Below are 20,281 nucleotides of genomic sequence, written 5' to 3' on the forward strand. Positions count from 1 at the left end.
GTACTGCCAGCATGGAACGCCAGTCAATGATAGGGCTGACATAAGCAGTTTTTCATTTGGGCCCACACTTTGGTCGGAGCTTTCCTTTCACATGTTAGGAACCCAGCAGCAGATTATCTGGTCAGACGCTCCTCACAGCACTACAGAAGGTGTTCAGGTGAGGGCTGGCGCAGGAGGCAGTGCGTAACATAGGTCTTTGTTTACAGTACTTCGACACCGGTGTCAGCCCATATTGACCAAAGCTCTTCAATGTGGGTGTCTTTCCAATTCGACATCTGTGTTTTCTACGTTTATGACTCCTCTTATTTATCCTGAAAATGTTTTATTCCTTCTGGGGGGCTTTTCTCTCAGTTTTACGTGCGTCATATGATACAAACCACAACATCTCCACTCACTCACGATGAATCCTCCAGATCCTACTTTGTTCTCACATTGGCTCATCAGCATTAACAGTTTTTTCTTGGCCTCTGGCAGGAGAAACTTTGACTCAGACATCTGAGTTCTCACATACAGCCCCTCATGAAAATGTTGATTGCCTGGATTTCAGTGTAGGTCTGAAAGCAGCTATAGAGACAAACACGTATTCACATTCATACTTAATTGATGATAAGACTCTTTCCTGAGATATGTTATGATCTTCTTCTGTTACACCACCCAGCTCCCTGTGTGTGGTTGATTTTATATTTGTTATAGCCTCCTTGTTAATCAAAGCCATTAATAAGAGGGTTCAACCTGCATTGGACTTCCCTCCATATGAAAGTGGTGTTCATTGTTTAAATCCACTTGTTAGGGTTATGAATCTATCATGATGACTCACCCCACGTAGACCGAGGACGACGTGATTTGGAGTGGAGAGAAAAAGTCATAGCACCTATTCCTCCGAGTTCCCTTTGCTCTAAGGTTAGGGGTTATCCTTACCAAGGCAGTGTGTGATACTCTAGAATTACACATAGCATTTGTTTGACAAAGAATTTTGTTGACATTGATGACACTAACAAAAAAAAAGTCTTATCCCTGTATACTTCCCTGGAGTCCAAAGCCAGGCTCTGTTCAGTCTTGCTTTAATAGTCTAATAAGGTAACTAATGAAAAAAGGTTGAATGTCCTGTAGTGACCTATTCAGACATAATGCAGTTCTATTAATTAGTGGGCATGTTCTCACTGGTCTAGTATAAATAGTGCTGGATGATTTGTGCTCTTTCCACTGAGAAAATGCCCATCCCAGGCTCACACCTTTTATTCCTCGGTTTCTACCACCGTTCTTCAGGACAGATTTTCTTTTGCTGGGTAGTTTCCACCTTTAATCCGGTTGTTTTTAACTGTACGCTTGTTCTGTTATCTAGGGAACGCTTCTAGCTACCACGAGAAAACATAAGTGCTATCCTGTTAAATGTTCACAAGGGCTACAAATCAAGCTTTAGTTCTCCCAGGAGATCTTGTACCCAGGTGAGAAAGGATGGCATAGGGGACGTGAGGCTTAGAGGAAACTAATCTAAACACATTTACTATACCATACATTTTTAAATAAAGCAAAACAAATGTGTCTATTGACACTTATCGAGATTACAGGCTGACAGTAAACATTTTCCATCTGCTTTGCTTCAAAATACTATGCAGGTGCAGGCACGCTTAAAATCAGTTATAGGGCTGTATATTTTGTTATTGCTTAAAATCCTCAGTGAGAAGAAGTAATGAGCTCTTAGGTGTAAGGTTGAGTAAACACAAGCTTAATTTCTTGCACATAAGTAAAGCCTCGCATCTCAACAAGAGCTGCTATTTAATGAAGCAAAAATAACTGCACGCCTCCATAGGATTTATCATAACCTGACCATCAGCAGTAGTGGTCACAGATGGTGTGTGTGCTGGGTCAGCAGCCGAGGGACTGCTACATAAACTTTAAGGAGCATGGATCACCTGAAGGCTATAAGATTTGAGAGGTTCGGTGGCCAGAGGGTTGTCATCGCTGTGTTTCACCCTCATTCTCTCCCTCTTCATTTTCTGCTTCTCACTGCTCACAAAATTGGCCCTAGCAGGTGCTGATCTTCAATCTCTCTTCAGAGACCTGTGTGTTTGTCAACAAAAATACTGTGACAGGATTGTGTCTATGGATCTGCACACATTTTTGTACACACAAATGTGCCTGTAGTGAAGTCCTGGAAGGATGCTGAATCCACACTAGTGTTACATTGCCTCGGGCTTCACAGTGGCTAGACGTGGACCATGCTGAGCAAAAAGCTGTCAAATATGCTGTCACATAGAATCATGTGTCATAGTGCTATGAAATTTGTTGATTTATTGTCTAACGTTCTCCACCACCACCTCACATGTTTTGGTTTAGTTTAATAGTGTGTATAATTTCTGTAATGAGAAAAGACAGCATTGTATCCCTACAGCGACTGAAATAGACGTCAACCTTTTGATAAAATCCACTTTCCGAACTCAAATAAACAAACACATATAATGGAGGAATATGCCAGACAAAAATGAGGCAGGTTCAATTATCTCAGATGTTTTAGGAAATACTTGAAAATAATATTTGTTTATTAATCAGTGATAATGCACATACTAATAATGCAAATCACAAATAGACTTAGATTTAAAAGATCTGCTCATTTCATTCACTGTCTCTTGAAAAATATGAAAAAATTATCAATCTACTGACACAAGGACAATTAATTACTGTGTTATTAACATATACAGATGAACAACAGCCTACAGAAAATAAGCATATGTCTTACTCCTCCCTGTTGTGTGTACTTATTTCACCCATGTTCTCTCCTATTTCTCTCCTACAGTGAAGAGGATGGAGAGCAGGAAGACAAAGCCATCTGGTACTACAGCACCAAGGTAAATTACTTATTATACTTTCTCTTCTGTTCTTTACATCTAATAACTTAGTGTTTCTTTCATTGTTATTCCATTTCCTTAGCTTTATATGTGTCCCTAACCCCTATTTCTTTTATCTGACAAAATTATCTGCCTATACATGTTCTCCACACGTCCAGCTAATCTTGTGTTTTATTTTTTTAACCTTGCCTAAACTCTGTCCAGGTCCAGCTGGCTGATCTGATAGATTGCTTGGATAAGGACTACTGGGAGGCCGACTTGTACGCAGCCCTTGAGGAGATAAGGGACGAGGTGCACGCACATATGGACATCACTGAAGACCTAACCAACAAGGCCCGTGGCACCAACAAGTGTTTCTTCACTGCCGCCAACGGTAAAAGGAACCCAGTTCTTCCTCTAAGAAATATGAAATTATTTCCAGTGAATCTGAGATGCACTATCTCACCAAGTTAGATTATGGATCTGAGTCGAAGTAGGATCTCTTTTGGCCCAAAGTATTTTTTCCTCTCTTTCTCTTGCTGTGTCTGTGCCCCCCTTACTCCTCTCCCTGCTTCGTCCTCCCCACTGCTCATGAATGCCACCCAGTCATAGATGGCTGGGCTATAGGAATCAACCCAGCTATTATGTAACGTTACTCTGGTCACAGTCTGGCTGGTACTAAAATTTTGAGCTTCCCTTCCAGCCCTCATCTCTACCTCTCTCTCTGCAGGGTATCCACCAAATCCATGTGTACTCTTTTGGCCTACTTAGTGGGTAAAAAACATGTAAAAAATGATGAACTTGTGAGCACATTGTCAGCCAATCATGTTTATAGCATGCTGTGCAGTTCAAGTTCAGGACAATTCAATTTTAGGAATTGGTTCAACACTTCAAGCTGTGCTGTGGAATGTGGTGTTAACTTTTGACCCGACAGCTTGATGGTAAACTAACACTGACAAGTTAAATGTTCTCACTGATAACTGAATTTGAACTTTATGCCCCCCCGAAGTTCATAATAGAAAATATGTCGCTTCAGAAAGTAGAGCAATAGTCAGACAAACGAGCAGCAGCTCATCCTGTGTTCCCTCTGTGGTATTTTTTTATTGTAGAGTGTGAGCTACCTCCACTCCCAAAAAGATTAGAAATAAGAAAAAATAAATTATGCACTGTTACACACTTAAATAGACGTTTTCAGTCATGTGCTCTGGAAGACCGCCAGAGAATTGGGTCTGGAGTTTTTCTGGAGTTTTCTTTTCACACATGCAACGGGGATTTTCTGCTCCGAGGCATTGACAACAGCAGCAAATTCACATACATACAGGTACTCCGTAGTTTCTCGGTGGTGAAGTGCATTTTTGAAAATACCTTTTATGTTTTATATCAGGTTCGAATTTAAACTACTCAATGAGAATTAATAATTTTAAACATGTTACATGAAAATGTAAATCCCAGTATATATACAGTCTGCTGCTGACGCCATTTGTGAAGTTGTAACAACAGTTCAGTTGGATAGTGAAATTCAAACCTAACTCAATCTGGCCCCAAAAACACAACATATTTGTCCTTTTTATTAAAGCCTAGTCAATTCTGGATTTTCCCCTTATCGATATATTGATATTCATTTTTTTATGCACTCACACACACAAGAATGTATATACATGTATTAGGGATGTCACGATATTAAATTTTGGTGCCACTATTATTGTCAGAGATAATATCACAGTTTCACGGTTTTCGATACAATTGAAGGAAAAAGATATTACTTTTGTTGTGTTACCTAATAAAGTTAATGACTGTTGAGTTGCCATAATCATTAATTAGTTTTTAGATGTTTTTGATTATGTGATTGGTGCTTTGGATAGTGTTTTTGACACACTGCAGTTTCCAATCTGCTATTTTTTAAAGTTTTTTCCTTTTGCTTGGTCACTTATAACATCACTGAATTTGATTATCTTGCAATATCTCAGTCAATCGTATGTTCTTGGACTCAGCCATTAATTATCTTTATTTCCTGTCTTTAACTTTTTCATCCAGAGGAGATCCTGGAGCGGCTGCGGGCTAAGAAGGAGGAGGAGCTGGAGGAGATAAAAAGACGAGCTGCCGAGGAATCCCTTAGAGCACGGATGGAGAAGGCGAGGGAGGAGTTTGATTTGGAGAAGGAAGACGGAGAGGTCGGGCTGAAAGTTGAGGGACATCCGGAAGGCAAGGTCAAAGATTCGATGGAGGAGGAGGAGACAAACGAAGAGGCCACAGAAGAGAAAAGGGATGGTGTCAAATCTGGAGGTAATTATGATTATTAAGAATCTGATCATTTTGTTGGGTTAAATAATGTCAAAGTAACATTAAAAACATCTTACCTGAAAAAATATTTTTTACTATTTCAACTCGAAAGGATAGGACATCATCACAACATTTTCATTAGTTATTGCAGCTGAACCAAAACACAAACTGTTTGGCAAAGTTTAGTTCACTTTTAGAGCATCAGGAATAAAAATGTCTACACGTGTTCCTATTAATGCGTCATATTGCTAACCTTTTAAATTAAATAGCTGAAAAAAGTTTTTGGGGTATATGTGTATCTTATAATAATGTCCAGGAGTAAATGAAAGTCAACTTTTCCCATATAAGTGGGAATCATATCATATGATTTGACAATATCTGTCAACCTCAGGCATCACTACTCCTCTCCTTTATCTCCACGTTACCTTTTTCATTCACAACGTTGCTACTGGTTATCTGTAGTTGCTGAAGCTCCACCCACTGGCCAAGAAGGCAGTAGTGGCAGTAACTTCTCAGATGGACCAATACTTCCAGTATCCTCAGCTCCGACACAAACCATCACTGTGAGCTCAAGCCTGGCTACTGAGGCTCCACCGCCCCTGACCTCCAGCATAGAGGCTCGTCTAGAGGGCTGTTCCCATAAGGAGGTCTCTAACACCACTGAAGGTATTCATGGCCATTTGAAGGCGAAGTTGCCCCTTTAAATGAGGGGGTGTGCTTATTCACACAGTCAGCAACTTTAACGAGATTGCGTGATGAATTTCATGCCTCCTAACATCACAGAGACTGGTGTCTTCCACCATTCCCATCCTTCCCAGCTCCCACAGGGCTCCTGACCATTTCCCGGCCTGTCTCTTACTGCATGTGGCTCTCATCCCATCTGCTGGCTGTTGTGTTCAGTCACTCAACTTTTATTTCTTGAAATCTGGCCTCAGCTGTGTAACGCTTTCAGCCGTTCTGTTCTTGAATTATTTTAATCCCTTGTGCTCTCTTCTCCAAACAGCTGAGAAATCGATTGCATCGATCGATTTGCAATCAGATGATATTGTCTCACCCTTTGTTGTGATCAGTGTGGTCATGTGATCTGGTTGCTCACTGCCTTCCAAGACTTTTGATGCATGCATTGCACACGACCTACCTGTAGAGGGAGCCACAGCCCTAACCTTTTCATAACATTCGCTAGAAAGTTTCTGACTTCACCAAGACTGAGCTTCTACTTTTGCTGACATACAGTCTTTCAGTCTGGGCTAACACCTCCATCCTGCTGTCCATGAAAATAGAATCAAATTATGACAACAAGAACAGTGCAGTTGAGATACTGTATGCAATCCAGCTAACTGAGGCAACACTGTTTGTAATTTGTCTTTGTAGCAGAAAACTCGTCATCAGATCCTGTCGGTGGAGATGGAATCCCAAACCTGAGCCAGCCCTCTCAGACCTGTGAAGAGAACAGTAACAGCAGCATGGGAGCCGGGGTCCCTCCCAGGGGCCCAGAACCCCCAGACTTGGTTGACAAGTCCTCCCAGTCATCCCTGGCAAGCTTTGATGACACAGGTCAGACAAAGAAATTTCATCTTGTTTTGTTGTTAAATATTGGCTATCCTTAAAGGCATAACTGTGCCCTAAATCATACTGGTCATCGGCACATAGTAGCACCTAGTTAAAATGCCAGAAGTGTGTGTGATGTGAGGTTACTGTTAAGAGCGTTTCTCTATCAATAATCTCTGCAGATTGTATCAATTTAGTTCAAATACAGTTAACTACTGTGTATGACAAAGTGCCCTCTGCATTTTCAGGAGACGGTAAAGACTCGGCCAATGGTGAGGGCTGCAAGAGGTCTTCGGCGACTCGCATGGTGACCCGGCTGAGGAACCCAGAAAGCAAGCTGAGTCAACTCAAGAACCAACAGGTGGCTGCTGCTGTTCATGAAACCAACAAGGGCTTTAAAGAGGGCAAGGAGGTGGGAGCCATGGAGGAAATAGATTCAGCTCTTTCAGATAATATAGCACAGGGTCTAAAACAAGAGAACTTGACCTGGTCAATGTTTTTAGAGGGATAAGAGATGAAAAGAGGCACAAACTATCTCCTGACTACTAAACAGCATTCATTACTACTGTAGCTCAATACACAGAAGAACTACATTGAAGTAAATGATCACCGAAGATCAGGGAAACAATTTTATTGTCAGGCTGCAATATTAGTGTTACTGAAGGAGCAGGCAGTTGTTATTAGGGCTGATTGGATTTTTTCATCTCCACAGGTGTTAGTGGTAAATGCACAAGGTGACGTCACACGTGTCAGCACGCGCAGCAGCAAAGACGTGGTGATGAAGGGGGCCCTCTCTCAATACTTCAAGCTTGGCCAGGAGGGCAAGTACCGCGTCTATCATAACCAGTACAGCTCCAATACCCTGGCCCTCAACAAGCACCAGCACAGAGAGGCAAGTAGCATGACAACTCTCGTGTTGCCATTTGAATGTTCATGAATTACAAAAACAATACTGTGTGGTTCACTGGTTACTAGATCTTTCTGTATTTGTATTTCAGATAGGTCAAAGATTATAAAATGTCCCATGTGATTGGGTACACTTCAATCCCTGTGCCCAGCAGTTGACAAACTAATATAAAACAATGATTTTATAGATACCGGATGAGAGAGCTGTTGATTTTAATACCCCTGTTCTTTCTGATTCCTAAACTCAGGACCACGACAAGAGGCGACATCTCTCGCACAAGTTCTGCATGACACCTGCAGGAGAATTTAAGTGGAACGGGTCTATCCATGGCTCTAAGGTTCTCACCATCTCCACACTGAGACTCACCATCATCCAGCTGGAGAACAATGTTCCAGCGCCATTTATGCACCCTAACTGGGCCTCACACAGGTACAGAACAGAAAAGACAAGGATATAGGCATTTTACATGTATGTGTGCATTGTTGTAGATTTTAACCACACAAAAATGTACAGTGGGAATTTGTTTTGTATTATTTCTCAATTTTGTCAGCAGAACATGACAGTGAATCTGTCATGTTTTGCTAAAAAATTAATTCTTTCAGAACTGTTGCGTTTGTACCACAAGCAAAAGCATATCATGGCGAGACTGACCACTTAAAACAAAGAAGTTTTAATTGACGCTGTCTTTGTTTTTCAGGACAAATTGGATCAAAGCAGTTCAGATGTGCAGTAAAGCGAGGGAGTTTGCGCTGGCCCTGGCTATCCTGGAATGTGCCATTAAACCTGTGGCCATGCTGCCTGTCTGGAAAGACTCACTGGGCCATACAAGGTATGTACTAATACTACAAATAAAATATGATATATGCAAAACCCAAAACAATACTTAATCTGTGATTTTACTGCCTGATATAATTACTCAAACACACATAAACAAAATTAAAGTTACATGATCCATCCACTAATTCAGTTGACCAAATACTTGTAAAAAGAGTTCAAAATTCAAACAAGCATTCAGTGCATGATACACGGGGGATGTGTGGTCAGTTTAGCAGGCAGAGGCGATCATAACCAGATCAAATCCAAAAGGCCCACCAAAGCTGTGAGGCATAATATTTAGACTGCGAGGCCAGTGCCACCCACCTCTGCCTCTACCACTGCTTCAACACCACAGTGGCCCTTTAAAGAAGTGATTGACCACGATTTCACAAGGTCGGGCCCAAAGTGTGTTTGTGTGTTACCGAACTGAGAGAGAGAGAGAGCGAGAGATAGCTGCAGGACAAGTGGGTGTATTTCATTTTCAAGTAGCATACATGTCTTTGATGACTCTGAGCAGTGACTCGAAACACTTTCAAAAACGTTAAGTCTGACATCATCAATCATATAACACTAGAGAAATTTAAGTTTTTTCACAAACAGCCCAAAATAGGTTAATTTGTTTAAGGACAACTTTGGGTAATCACCAGTCTTTGTATAAATATAGATGCATTTTTGATTTAAGAGCTGCATTGAATAACAATTTAAATCTTTTTTCAGGTTAAATCGCATGACATCCATGGAGCGCGAGGAGAAGGAGAAAGTAAAAAAACGTGAGAAAAAGCTGGAGGATGAAGAGACGATGCTACAGGCCACTTGGGTCAAATACACCTTCCCAATCAAACATCAGGTTGGTCCAACTCTCTGCAGTTAGACATAAACATACCTTCAGGTCCACATCACAGCTGTATATACAACCTGAGCTAATCCACTCGGTCATATACAGTCATTTTTGTACAGTTCTTAGAGACAGTTGGATGCCCGGACTGGCTGCCATTACTATATAAACTTATTTTACAAGGTTTATAATGAATGACAATATTTTCACACCACCAGCGAGAAAATCCTGTGGTAGTCACTGACTTACGCAATATTGATTTCTCAAGATACAAGCATCCCATTTCTCTAGACCTTTTTACCAGCACAACATGAAACGCATAATGTTTCAGTCTGATCTGCTTCCAGGTTCGAAACCTTAATGCCTGGAAAACTGAGTCACTTCAGTGGGAAACACTTGTGTTTGTGCATGAGTGACCATCAAGGTCTCTTTGATACAGCGAGCTGAGCTTTGCTGTGACTCATTTCCCTCAGCAATTAGTGATTAGAGTGTGAATAACTTCAAAACCTTTAATCTCTCTTCTCATTGCCCTCTCCTTTTTCCACCACTTTTCTTTCAAATGTGTCTCCGGATTCACTCGTGCTCTTGTGAACCCTTCACCCCGACTTGCTTCTTTATCTTTTTTTTTCTCACTCCGCGTCTCCTTTCTTGTCTAATGTGAAGGTGTGGAAGCAGAAAGGAGAGGAGTATCGTGTTACAGGCTACGGGGGCTGGAGTTGGATCAGTAAGACCTATGTGCAGCGGTTTGTCCCCAAGCTTCCCGGCAACACCAATGCCAACTACCGCAAAGAACTGGAAGGTCTGGAATGGGCCACTTTGGGCCATGAATTACGTTTTTTTGTTATTTGGAATTTTGGGTTCAATGAATTAAGTCTGTTCTTAGATATGTCTAATGTCTTGACTCATGTATAAATACTTAAATCAAAGACATCACAGATCATTTCGATTCTTAATTTTCCATTCAACTTTAAAGTTTTGTAATTGACTGTCAAACTGCAATGTCAACTCTAATGGTTTTCAGCTTGGACATCAGTTTATTTTATTTTAAAACAATTTAACAATTGCAACAGTCAGTCTCCCCAAGTTTGGTACTAATTTTTTTAAAATTCACTCGGTTCTTTTTTCAAAAGATGCGAAACTTGGCAAGAAGTGTACCCTCCTGGACCTGAGTCGACGACCCAGCGTTGCAACACCAGAAGCTCAGGGAGCTGCTGTTTTAATCAGTGAAGCAAAAGATCAAGGCTCATGCAGCCTCTCCAAACCTGCAACAGATCCTCTGCTGTCTGCTGAATATCTCGAGTCTAATGAGAAGATGGAAGAAGAAATAAAAGAAGAGATGGATGTAAAAGAAAAAAAGACGGAGGAGATGTCGGTTGAGGAATCACCTGCAAAGATGGAGGTGGACCCCACAGAATCACCATCGAATGCAGAGAAAAGTATGACAGAGTGTAACTTTGTGTCTAATAGCATTGTATTTTAAGTCCATGTACAATATGGGTGGTGCTATAAGTCAAATTTGATTAATTTATGCAAAAACTGAATTAACTTGAATATTTGGTATCCTGCAGAAGCTCCTTAACTATGTTTGTCTTCAATATGATGTATGCGTGAAGAAGTATTTTATTTTTGATCAAATCAATAAATGTATTTCTTCTCCAGTGTGCAGCACTGAGGAGGGTGAGGCTTCCATTAAGGCGGAGCCAACAGATGACGCTCAACGGCCCTTTTACTACGATGTGGTGGATGTCAGCAACGGTTTCCTCACCCGCATTGCCTACAAGAAGGTGGTCAAGTCCTCCAAGCTGGACGGCCTGCTGGAGCGGCGGGTGAAGCAGCACGTTATTGAAGAGAGGCAGAGGCAGCAAGTGTCTGCCTCCAAACCCAAGACCCCTGCACTAGTTTCACAAGCTACAGCTCCTGTTCCGAGCACTCCCGTCCGGCCGCGGTCGCCACTCAAGCCCCATACTCTCGCTCAGACACAGCTCGCATTGAGCACCGCTGTGAAAGTGGAGGAGAAATCTTGCACACCACAAACTCCAGGGCTAGGAGAAGTTAGAGGAGGAAAAAATGAAGGGGAGAGTTACACTGAACTCTCAAAAACTACAAATGATACTGTCACTCCCCTTCCTTTCCCCAGTCTGGACTCCACAGCCAAAGACAGTTGCAGTACAGGTACGGGTGGAGATTTGGCTTCACCTCAAAATCAGACCACCTCTTTGCCCAAGGAATCGAATGCAGACTTCCTGGAAAGGACCATGGGGCCAAAAGAAACCAATTCAGACACTTCAGGGCAAGCGGGTGTAAAACTCCCCGAAGGGGAAACTATAGCACAGGGAACCCATAGCTCTTTAGAGTATCAAACAGCCAGTGTAGCATCAGATGTTACCAAGACTGTGCATATTGACAATACAGGTTCTGCGATTCCCAATTTAAAATGTGACTCTGTAAGGACATCTACAAATGTACCTGACCAGAAAAGTGGCCAGAACACATCCCCTTTTAAACCTGTCCAGCAAAACCCAGAAATCTCTGCACATTCAGGCCCTGGGGAAAATGGCATGGCGCCAGCGGAGAACCAAGAAATTGGACAACACAAAACCAAAAGTATTAGCTCTCCCGACACCGCTCCAGTTTCTCCTCTCCCTCAGGTAAATGGTAACGACGGCTTGGGGAGTGAAAGTATGTTGAGTAACTCTGTCATGGGCTCAAATAATGGCATGCTCACCAACAGTCCCCAGAACAGCACTGTTAAAATTGAAGAACAAGGACTAGTTGTCTCCCCGAAGGACCGCACTCAGCAAAAGCCTCTGGTGAATGGAGATTGGACCCCTGTGAACAACAGCACAGAGACTGGGCTGAAAGAACCAGGTCTAGTTTCGAGGGTTGAGGGCAAGACATCGATATCGGACCAGGAATACAAACCTCCAATAAAGATAACAAGGCTGGAAAACAACTTAGATGCACCAGGACCTAATACTCAGAGCACTCAACAGCACAACAGCACGTCCCCAGTTCAGACTGAGACCAAAGCCAGTTCTGTTGTCAAGATCATCAGAATGGCACCGTCCCCTATACCCTCTGCAGAGGAGTCGAGTCTCAGTGATGACTTCGCTGAGGAGAACAGTAACAGTGGGACGACAGAGCCACTCAAAACCCTCATCACCCAGGTAACCACAAAGTCCACCACCACCACCACAACAGTAGTTTCCACAGAGATGAGGACAGCCAACGTGCCATCCAACGCATGTGGAGAAAAGGTGTCAACAACAGAAAGCAGCGCAGTGTCCACGCTTAAAACCATGACCAAAACAACTGTGACCAAAATCTGTTCCCCCGGGCTTGACGGTCAGTCGGACGACAGCCAGGGTGAAATGGTGACACAAGAACAGAGAACCATGCTCTCGGCGTCTGTCAGTAAGTCAACTACCGACACCAATGGGAAAACCTCTGTTACATCTGTTGCCGTGAGCCAAGAGGACTCCGCATCAACAAAGAATCACGTCCGCCTCCTGAAATTCTCCCGCACCAAGAAGACACGCTCGGGCACAGCTCTTCCTTCATACCGCAAGTTTGTCACCAAGAGCAGCCGCAAGAGCATTTTTGTACTGCCCTATGACAACTTGAAGGTGCTAGCGAGGCGAGGTGGATTCCGGGAGCTTCCTCTGTTTAGCTACAACGCCAAGCCAGCCCTGGACATCTGGCCGTATCCCTCACCCAGGCCCACATTTGGCATCACCTGGAGGTAAGCTTGTTCTCTTGATCAGTGTTTTCTCACTTAAGGTTGTTAACCACCCAAACATCAATCATTAGGCATTCATTCCATTACTGTGGTACTAACTGCAACTAAGGTGGCCCTCAGCCAAGCACACCCCTCAGCCATGGCCAAACAATTCTACATGACAGTCTATTTCTTATAGTATCGATATAAAAGAAACTAGAATTGAGAGTAGTAGACACCTTCACCAAAGCCCAACAGTTCTCTAATGAAACCACATTTACATCCACTACCTGTAGGTTTTTATTTGGATCTGCAACAAATCGCACACACTCAGAAATATCAGTCCCATAAACTTGCCAGATTTTCAGGAATTGTTGTCTGAGAAATAAATGTAAATGTTGAAAAAGAAAGTGGAAAAAATAATCCTGGATCCGGATCCACACCAACATGTCTTGTTTTTTCCTTGGTTAATGCTGCAAGCTTCCACAAACGTTCAGTGAAAGCAGCTGGGTAGTTTTTGCGTAATGCTGCTAAATAACATATAAACAAACACAGACAAAAACATAAAAAAGGAAGTGGTCTGATAAACCTCATCCACAACTAAATTAAATGGAGATATAAAGTACTGTATTTACTGAAAAATGCACTGGTTAAATTGACCAATCAATCTGATTTGAGGAGGAACTGGAGTTTCACCAGCAGCATCTTGTTCAGAGATGCAGTGGTTGTACTGTCACAGCTGACACACATCACTTTGTGTGACAGAAAAAAATGAAATCAAGCTAAACAAACGGGAGTAATTAAAGTTCTGTTACAGAACCTTTGTCCAAACAAAGGAGGGAAAACGATAGCTCCTATCTAATTTCTGATTAATTTACAGATCATGTACGTTTAGTATTGGACAGTCAGACATAATTTGTATCAACTGACTTCTCAAAAGATCTTAGTTGAAACCCTGCAAAGGCAGCACAGCAAATGTATTTTTAATTAAAATTAAGGAAAGACTCTGATTTTGTATCATGACATTCTACTAGAGAAAAATTATCAAGTCTTAAAAGTGTTAGGGGGCTTTAGATTAGACTGCCCTTTCCTTCTCTGTTAAACCAACAACAGCAACTGCATGTCACATGTTTTTGTTTGAATATTCATATCCACTCAGTTTACTGGACGAAATGCAAAAGTATAAATGCTATCTCTTAACCACACTGTTTTTCCAACAGTTTAAAAAAGATATATCTTACAAAAATCTAAAAGAGACGATAATGTTTCTCCTCATCATTCACCTTTAAACCCACTCTCCCTCCCTGTCTGACGCTCGTGGCTTTGGCGCTGAGTGATGTTGTGGCTCCGAGCCGGGTGTCACAAAGGGACCTCTGGTAATTTTGACTGGACCTCAGAGTTCCTCAGCAGACATGAATCATCCTGTGGTCGGAGAAGTGTCAGGATGTTCACTTTGTGCAGTGACCCAGCCCTGCAACCACGGGACATTTTCCCACCTGTGGTCACACAAGGGAATAGGAATATCTACCAAACCCCAAACATCCCTGTGATGATCATGTGTTTGCATATACTTTAAACAAACATATCCTATTGCTGTAAGCCCCGGCTATAGATAGATAGATAGATAGATAGATAGATTACTTTATTCATCCCCGAAGGGAAATTAAGTCGTCATAGCAGCCGGTACATTTGAATACAATAAAATACAATAGAATAGAATAAAATAAAATACAATAAAATATAAAATATTGCGGTAGAAACAATAAAAACAGAAACACAAGATAAATGGGTAGATAAGGTGCAGTGGCAGATGATGGTAAGTACTGATGATATGATAATGTTGTTGTTAGACAGTATATAAAAATAGTACAGTGTATATATAGTATATAATATATATTTACAACATGTACACATGTATAAATATGTGTATATAGACTTATCTATACAAAGAATATATAAAGAGTATGATATAATATATGATATATAGTACAGGTATAAATATAAGTATTTGGCGATACAATAGATAATATAATATACTATGAGTGTAAGAATAAGTAAACAGAGTGTGCAAAAGACAATATTATTGTATAAAGTGATGAATTGAGACAGGTATATTTAGTGCAGTTGTGTGATGGTCGCTCTGACAGAGGTAGATGCGTTGTACAGTCTTATTGAGGTTGGTAGGAACGACTTCCTGTATCGTTCCTTAGAGCAGCGGGGTTGAATGAGTCTATGGCTGAAGCTGCTCCTTAGCTTGTCCAGTGTTTTATGGAGGGGGTGAGACGGATTGTCCATGATTGCCAGCAGTTTTGCCAGCATCCTGTCCTCCACCACCTCCTCCAGGGTGACAAGCTTAGAGCCAACCACAGACTCTGCCTTCCTAATCAGTTTTTTCAATTTGTTGGCGTCCTTAGCCTTGATGCCCGCACCCCAGGACACCACAGCAAAGAAGATGGCGCTCGCCACAACAGACTTATAGAACATCTGCAGCATCTTGTTGCAGACATTGAAGGACCTGAGCCTCCTCAGGAAATAAAGCCGGCTCAGGCCCTTCTTGATAATGATGCACAGGAGGAATATGTCTTCTTAGATCAAATTTCAGGAATTTTGTCCATTGATAGATGAGTTACTTGCACCCAAATCTACCCTCAGAACAGTCCATTACACCCAAAATATGCAATAGCTTCCACTCAGAACTTTCTGAGTTGTGTTGTGTTATGTACTTTCATAGACAGAGATAATATTTTTTCAAATGAATGTTTGAAAATGATTCATTGAAGATGGCAGGCAGTTGTTCTGTTTCTTTCATAGACGTGGTCACAGCAACATTTCCCAACACCTCTGTTTATACTCTACGTCTCTTCCTGTCCCATGATGCTTAGCGACTCGCTGGTCAGTGGCACTGCACTAATAAACTGCATGACACTGGGCTGACGAGGCTGCCACAAACCCTTCCTTCGCCCCACAGATGTTTTTATTACTTTTCAGTGTTCACCAAAATGTACACAACAGATGTTTCCATTTTTCAGAAGTTTATTTCTATATAACCTCCTCCTCCGACAGCTGTGGGCTGCATAATGGTTTTTTGGGGGGTTGTCCATTTGTACATCCATACATCTGTATGTTCATCTCATTCTTGTAAAGGTGATATCTCAGGAAAGAGTAAGGGATAATCCCTTAAACTGGCATTCAGCCTCCAAAGAACTGATTAGATGTCGGTGGTCTAAGGTTACTGTGACCTCACAAAACATGCTTTCGCCACATTTTTAGTAAAATGTTTGACAAGATAAAATGATGAAGTGGTGACATGTTGTATACAAAATGTCAGTGATCATCCTCTTTTTGATATCATAATGCTCTGCAAAAAAGCAGAAGGGAGATTGTGACCACATTTCTTGCAACTTGACTGGTTGGTGGAGGTGAACAAACACAAGTAATAATAATTCTAGTTTTGATATGTTCTTCCGATGTGTAGGTGCAACTTTCTTAGTTGAGGTTGTTTACTTGCAGCTACTGTATATGTGACCTAAGGCTTCAAACTCTTGGTTATGTTCTAGATATCGTCTGCAGACTGTGAAGTGTTTGGCCGGTGTGAGTCTGATGCTGAGGCTCCTGTGGGCCTCTCTGAGGTGGGACGACATGGCTGTCAAACCGTCCGCTGCCATCGGCACCACTCGCACAGGTAGAACATCACCGTACTCACCCAAGTCATCATACAAAGGTTGTCTTCATTCTGTGAGGTAGAATTAAAACAGGTAACATTTTTAGGGTGAAATTAATTGGGTTGTTAAGATAACATATTTACTGCTTTCTTAACTGTCAATTTATTTTCACTTGTAAGTGGATGATAGAAAAATTGAAACTCATATGTAATATTCAAACCCCAGATGTTTCCTCATTTCGACAACTTGAGATATATATTGCTGTATTTACTGGGGCTCTCCTCCTCACCCCCACAAGCCAATACGTCAGAAAAGTCCTTTGGGTGTCACTGTGTTTATGTTGGAGTGCACTTCCTCCATCTTCTCGGGCTCTCCTCCTCATCACCATACCAACCCAGCCCTATCCCCACTCATTGCTACAGAGACATCGGATACTGAAATCACCACGACAGAGATCATCAAGCGCCGTGACGTGGGGCCCTACGGCATTCGCTCAGAGTACTGCATCCGCAAAATCATCTGTCCACTTGGAGTGCCGGATACTCCGAAAGGTAAAGACCTTTTCTTTCTTTTTTTCTGACACTGAAGAAAGAGTTTAAGGCCACAAAATTGAAGAATTCGATTATATAAACAAAAACATTGTAAAAGCTCAGAAAAAAATGTGAATTAATTGAGATGTTTCTGTCTATCCATGAATTGTATTGCTTTGCTAAGCACAAAGTATTTTACTTTTCCTCCAGCTCCCCCAACCAAACACAACATGCAGACATTCAAACAGTTGCCTTGTCTTTAATTTATTCTGCTGTCTACCATCCTAGAAACACACACCCCTCAGAGAAAGGGCTTGCGCTCCAGTGCCTTGCGCCCCAAGAAGCCTGAGCCTGCCAAGCAGACGGGCCCAGTCGTGATCGAGACGTGGGTGGCTGAGGAGGAGCTGGACCTGTGGGAGATCCGAGCCTTCTCAGAAAGGTCAGACGTTCAAGGCTCACAGCAGTCATGTGATGTCTACATCTGAATTGTAGCATCCATCGTGTCGTCCGTCATAACAATTAATAAACATGTTTAACTGCACAGCCAGATATGGTTTTGGTATTTACTCACTCATTAGGTGAATGCCACTATTCTTCTTCTGTGACATGATGCTCAAAATGTGTTAGCCTGATGATGTTAGGCTTATCCAAATTACTATAACAATATTAGCAATATCTTTGCTGACAGGTTCTTGTATCTGTTACAGGGTGGAGAAGGAGAAAGCTCAGGCAGCAGAGCAGGCCAAGGTAAGCCCGGTTTAGTCCAGTCATTTTTTCACTCGATGCTGTGTTCTTACCCACTTCATTCCTACTCATTTGGGCGGGCAGCAAACCTGTCTTACACAATATTTTGGCCTTTTATCATAAGTTGCTACATAAATGCACTCACCATCGCATTTACCATTTCAGAAACGTCTCGAACAGAAACCAGGCACAGCGACACCGACAGGGACCCCCCCAACATCTGCCTTGACACCCAAAGTCATTGTCGGGTCATTGACAGGCCAGGGCACGTCCAGCACCAAGGTAGTGCTGTCCACCAAGATGGGCACCCCCGTCACATTCCAGCAAAACAAGAACTTCCAGCAGTCGTTCGCCACCTGGGTCAAGCAGGGTCAAAGCACAGGTATGTTTTAGAGGAGTCTTACCATTGGCTCTCAAGTGACAGGAAATTCCTTGTTGTTTTCTCCTTTGATCCCCCCCCACCACGGAGCTTTTGTAGTCAGTGTAGATTACTAATGCATTGATTTTACTGAGGTGACAGCATTTGCCCTAATTTTTTCCTTTGCTTCCTCACAGGCGCGGAGGGCACTATGGCCATGTCGGGTGGGCACACTTTCCAGATTACGGGAACGTCCGTGGGTGGAAAGGTGTTGACCACCAAGCTGCCGCTGCCGGCTAACAGCAAGATCGTCACAGTCAATGTGCCAACTTCACAAGGAGGTAGGTCTCTTTTTGTTTTGAGGCAAACACAGAGCTCAAGTTACAGTTATTCAGTGTCGACTTGTCTTTCCATCAACAACCATTTACAGATTCCTTTGTATTTTTGTTTCTTCACCTCAGACCACAGCTGAGACTTTTCAAACGAGGCAAATTAGATCTGACTCATTAATGTGAAGCAATTTATCGGGCCAGTGGTGCGCATGGTGCTTGAGAAGGAAATAGACTGTCTTCAGTATCTTTTTTTATGTTTATGTTTTTACTGCCAGGTACCGCAGACCCAAATATTTCGAAATCTACTAATTCGACACAAATTAGACATTCCTCTGTCCCTGATCGCCACTGTTAGTGAGCCAAGTATGCAAGTGGACGAACATTTTCAAAGTCCCACATCTGAGGGGAGCTATGGGGCACGTGTCTATTTAACACACTGCTAAATACACTTTATCTGAATCAGTCACACAGCTGTCACAGTTAGTTTTACCATGGACCCAATGCAGTTGTTTCCCTAGCATGCTTGAAATTACTCACACTTTGGAGGGCACGTCCATTAGCTTTGTTCCAGCCCTCAGATCCCCAGCCCACATCCCAGATTACTTCAGTGTTTTGCCGAATACCAGTTATGATATGATTCCCTGAAAATGTTTTTAAACATAAAGTGATTATGGTAGATAGGAGGTATTCAAGGTGATTTTTAACTTTACAATGTATTTCTATGATGATGAAATGTAATTAAACCGTTAAAGCAGCACAGTGGACTTTGGAGGCACCATGGCCTTGATGATGGCTGTTTTTTGAGCAAAAGAGAAGGAGATACTGAAATAAATGAACACCGAACACTAAATCTGTAAAGCTGAGCATGATACTCCCCATCTTTACCAGTCAGTTTTTGCTTTCTGTGAACCTTTTGTTCCATCTGGTTGCAGAAGCAACAGAAGTATAGAAGGTTCTACCATGCTTGTTGCTCACTGTGTTTGGTGCTACTGTGGCACCAACCCCATTGTGGTGCCCATCCTGGGCCAACCTCATGAGTCAGCAGCCCAGTTTGGCGTGGCACATCATGTCTGGTTTTGTCTTGTCGGCATGGTAATCTAATAGAAAGCTGTTATTTTGGTTGGATGGTTTTTGGGATGGTAGACTTGTGTAGTCTGAGGTGCTAAATCTGGACAGCTGATTCAGAATGGGGCTATCTTTAGTTAGCCTCTTTTGTAAAATGTCAATATTGACAGCGCAGGTGAGGCGATGTACTGAGTTTGTACGTATTTCTGTAAAGTTATCACATGATGGATACTTCTCAACACTAGATAGAGATGGTCTGACATTTTGACAGGCTCCTCTAAAGCCGCTGGCAGCTCTTGTGCAGCTCACATAGGTCAGATTCAGTATCTACAAATTAAATTACTTGACTAGATGCTCTGAACAAAAGTATTCATTGAATTAAATTGTAGTATTTCAAGCTGGAAATTTAAATCATCCACAATTTGACAAAAAAACACATTATAGGAAAAATGTTTATTTGAACTTTAAAAAAAGGGTAGTAAAGCCTGACTGATATGAGTTATAGATTATTTAAATCTATATTACAGAGTTAAACATTTCCAATCCAAAAAATATCAACCAAAAAGATTCCTTAAATGCTGATATCAAACCCTTATGACAACTATTTTAAATACAGGTCCTGATTTTTTTTACAGTTATACAACCTTATTATTAAAAACAC

The 20,281-nt window shown here is 41.9% G+C and overlaps 1 protein-coding gene across 5 annotated transcripts in view; it reads left to right on the top strand.

Moving 5' to 3' along the window:
* LOC133953552 (nucleosome-remodeling factor subunit BPTF-like) overlaps positions 1 to 20,281 on the top strand; it is a 43,040-nt gene that overhangs the window by 4,502 nt on the left and 18,257 nt on the right. For 3 of the 5 annotated variants that reach the window (XM_062387507.1, XM_062387508.1, XM_062387510.1), the window contains exons 3-21: positions 2,795 to 2,846; positions 3,051 to 3,219; positions 4,860 to 5,108; positions 5,568 to 5,771; positions 6,477 to 6,659; positions 6,902 to 7,014; positions 7,366 to 7,545; positions 7,808 to 7,989; positions 8,258 to 8,389; positions 9,094 to 9,223; positions 9,875 to 10,010; positions 10,342 to 10,647; positions 10,871 to 12,953; positions 16,487 to 16,611; positions 16,990 to 17,142; positions 17,410 to 17,560; positions 17,829 to 17,868; positions 18,031 to 18,247; positions 18,421 to 18,564. In XM_062387507.1, coding sequence (XP_062243491.1) covers positions 2,795 to 2,846; positions 3,051 to 3,219; positions 4,860 to 5,108; positions 5,568 to 5,771; positions 6,477 to 6,659; positions 6,902 to 7,014; positions 7,366 to 7,545; positions 7,808 to 7,989; positions 8,258 to 8,389; positions 9,094 to 9,223; positions 9,875 to 10,010; positions 10,342 to 10,647; positions 10,871 to 12,953; positions 16,487 to 16,611; positions 16,990 to 17,142; positions 17,410 to 17,560; positions 17,829 to 17,868; positions 18,031 to 18,247; positions 18,421 to 18,564 — 4,949 coding nt within the window. The remainder of the gene's footprint in view (positions 1 to 2,794; positions 2,847 to 3,050; positions 3,220 to 4,859; positions 5,109 to 5,567; positions 5,772 to 6,476; positions 6,660 to 6,901; positions 7,015 to 7,365; positions 7,546 to 7,807; positions 7,990 to 8,257; positions 8,390 to 9,093; positions 9,224 to 9,874; positions 10,011 to 10,341; positions 10,648 to 10,870; positions 12,954 to 16,486; positions 16,612 to 16,989; positions 17,143 to 17,409; positions 17,561 to 17,828; positions 17,869 to 18,030; positions 18,248 to 18,420; positions 18,565 to 20,281) is intronic. The other 2 variants (XM_062387509.1, XM_062387511.1) reach the window with 2 other exon arrangements.

The sequence above is a fragment of the Platichthys flesus genome, chromosome 5 (assembly GCF_949316205.1).
Source record: "Platichthys flesus chromosome 5, fPlaFle2.1, whole genome shotgun sequence".
Taxonomy (NCBI): Eukaryota; Metazoa; Chordata; class Actinopteri; order Pleuronectiformes; family Pleuronectidae; genus Platichthys; species Platichthys flesus.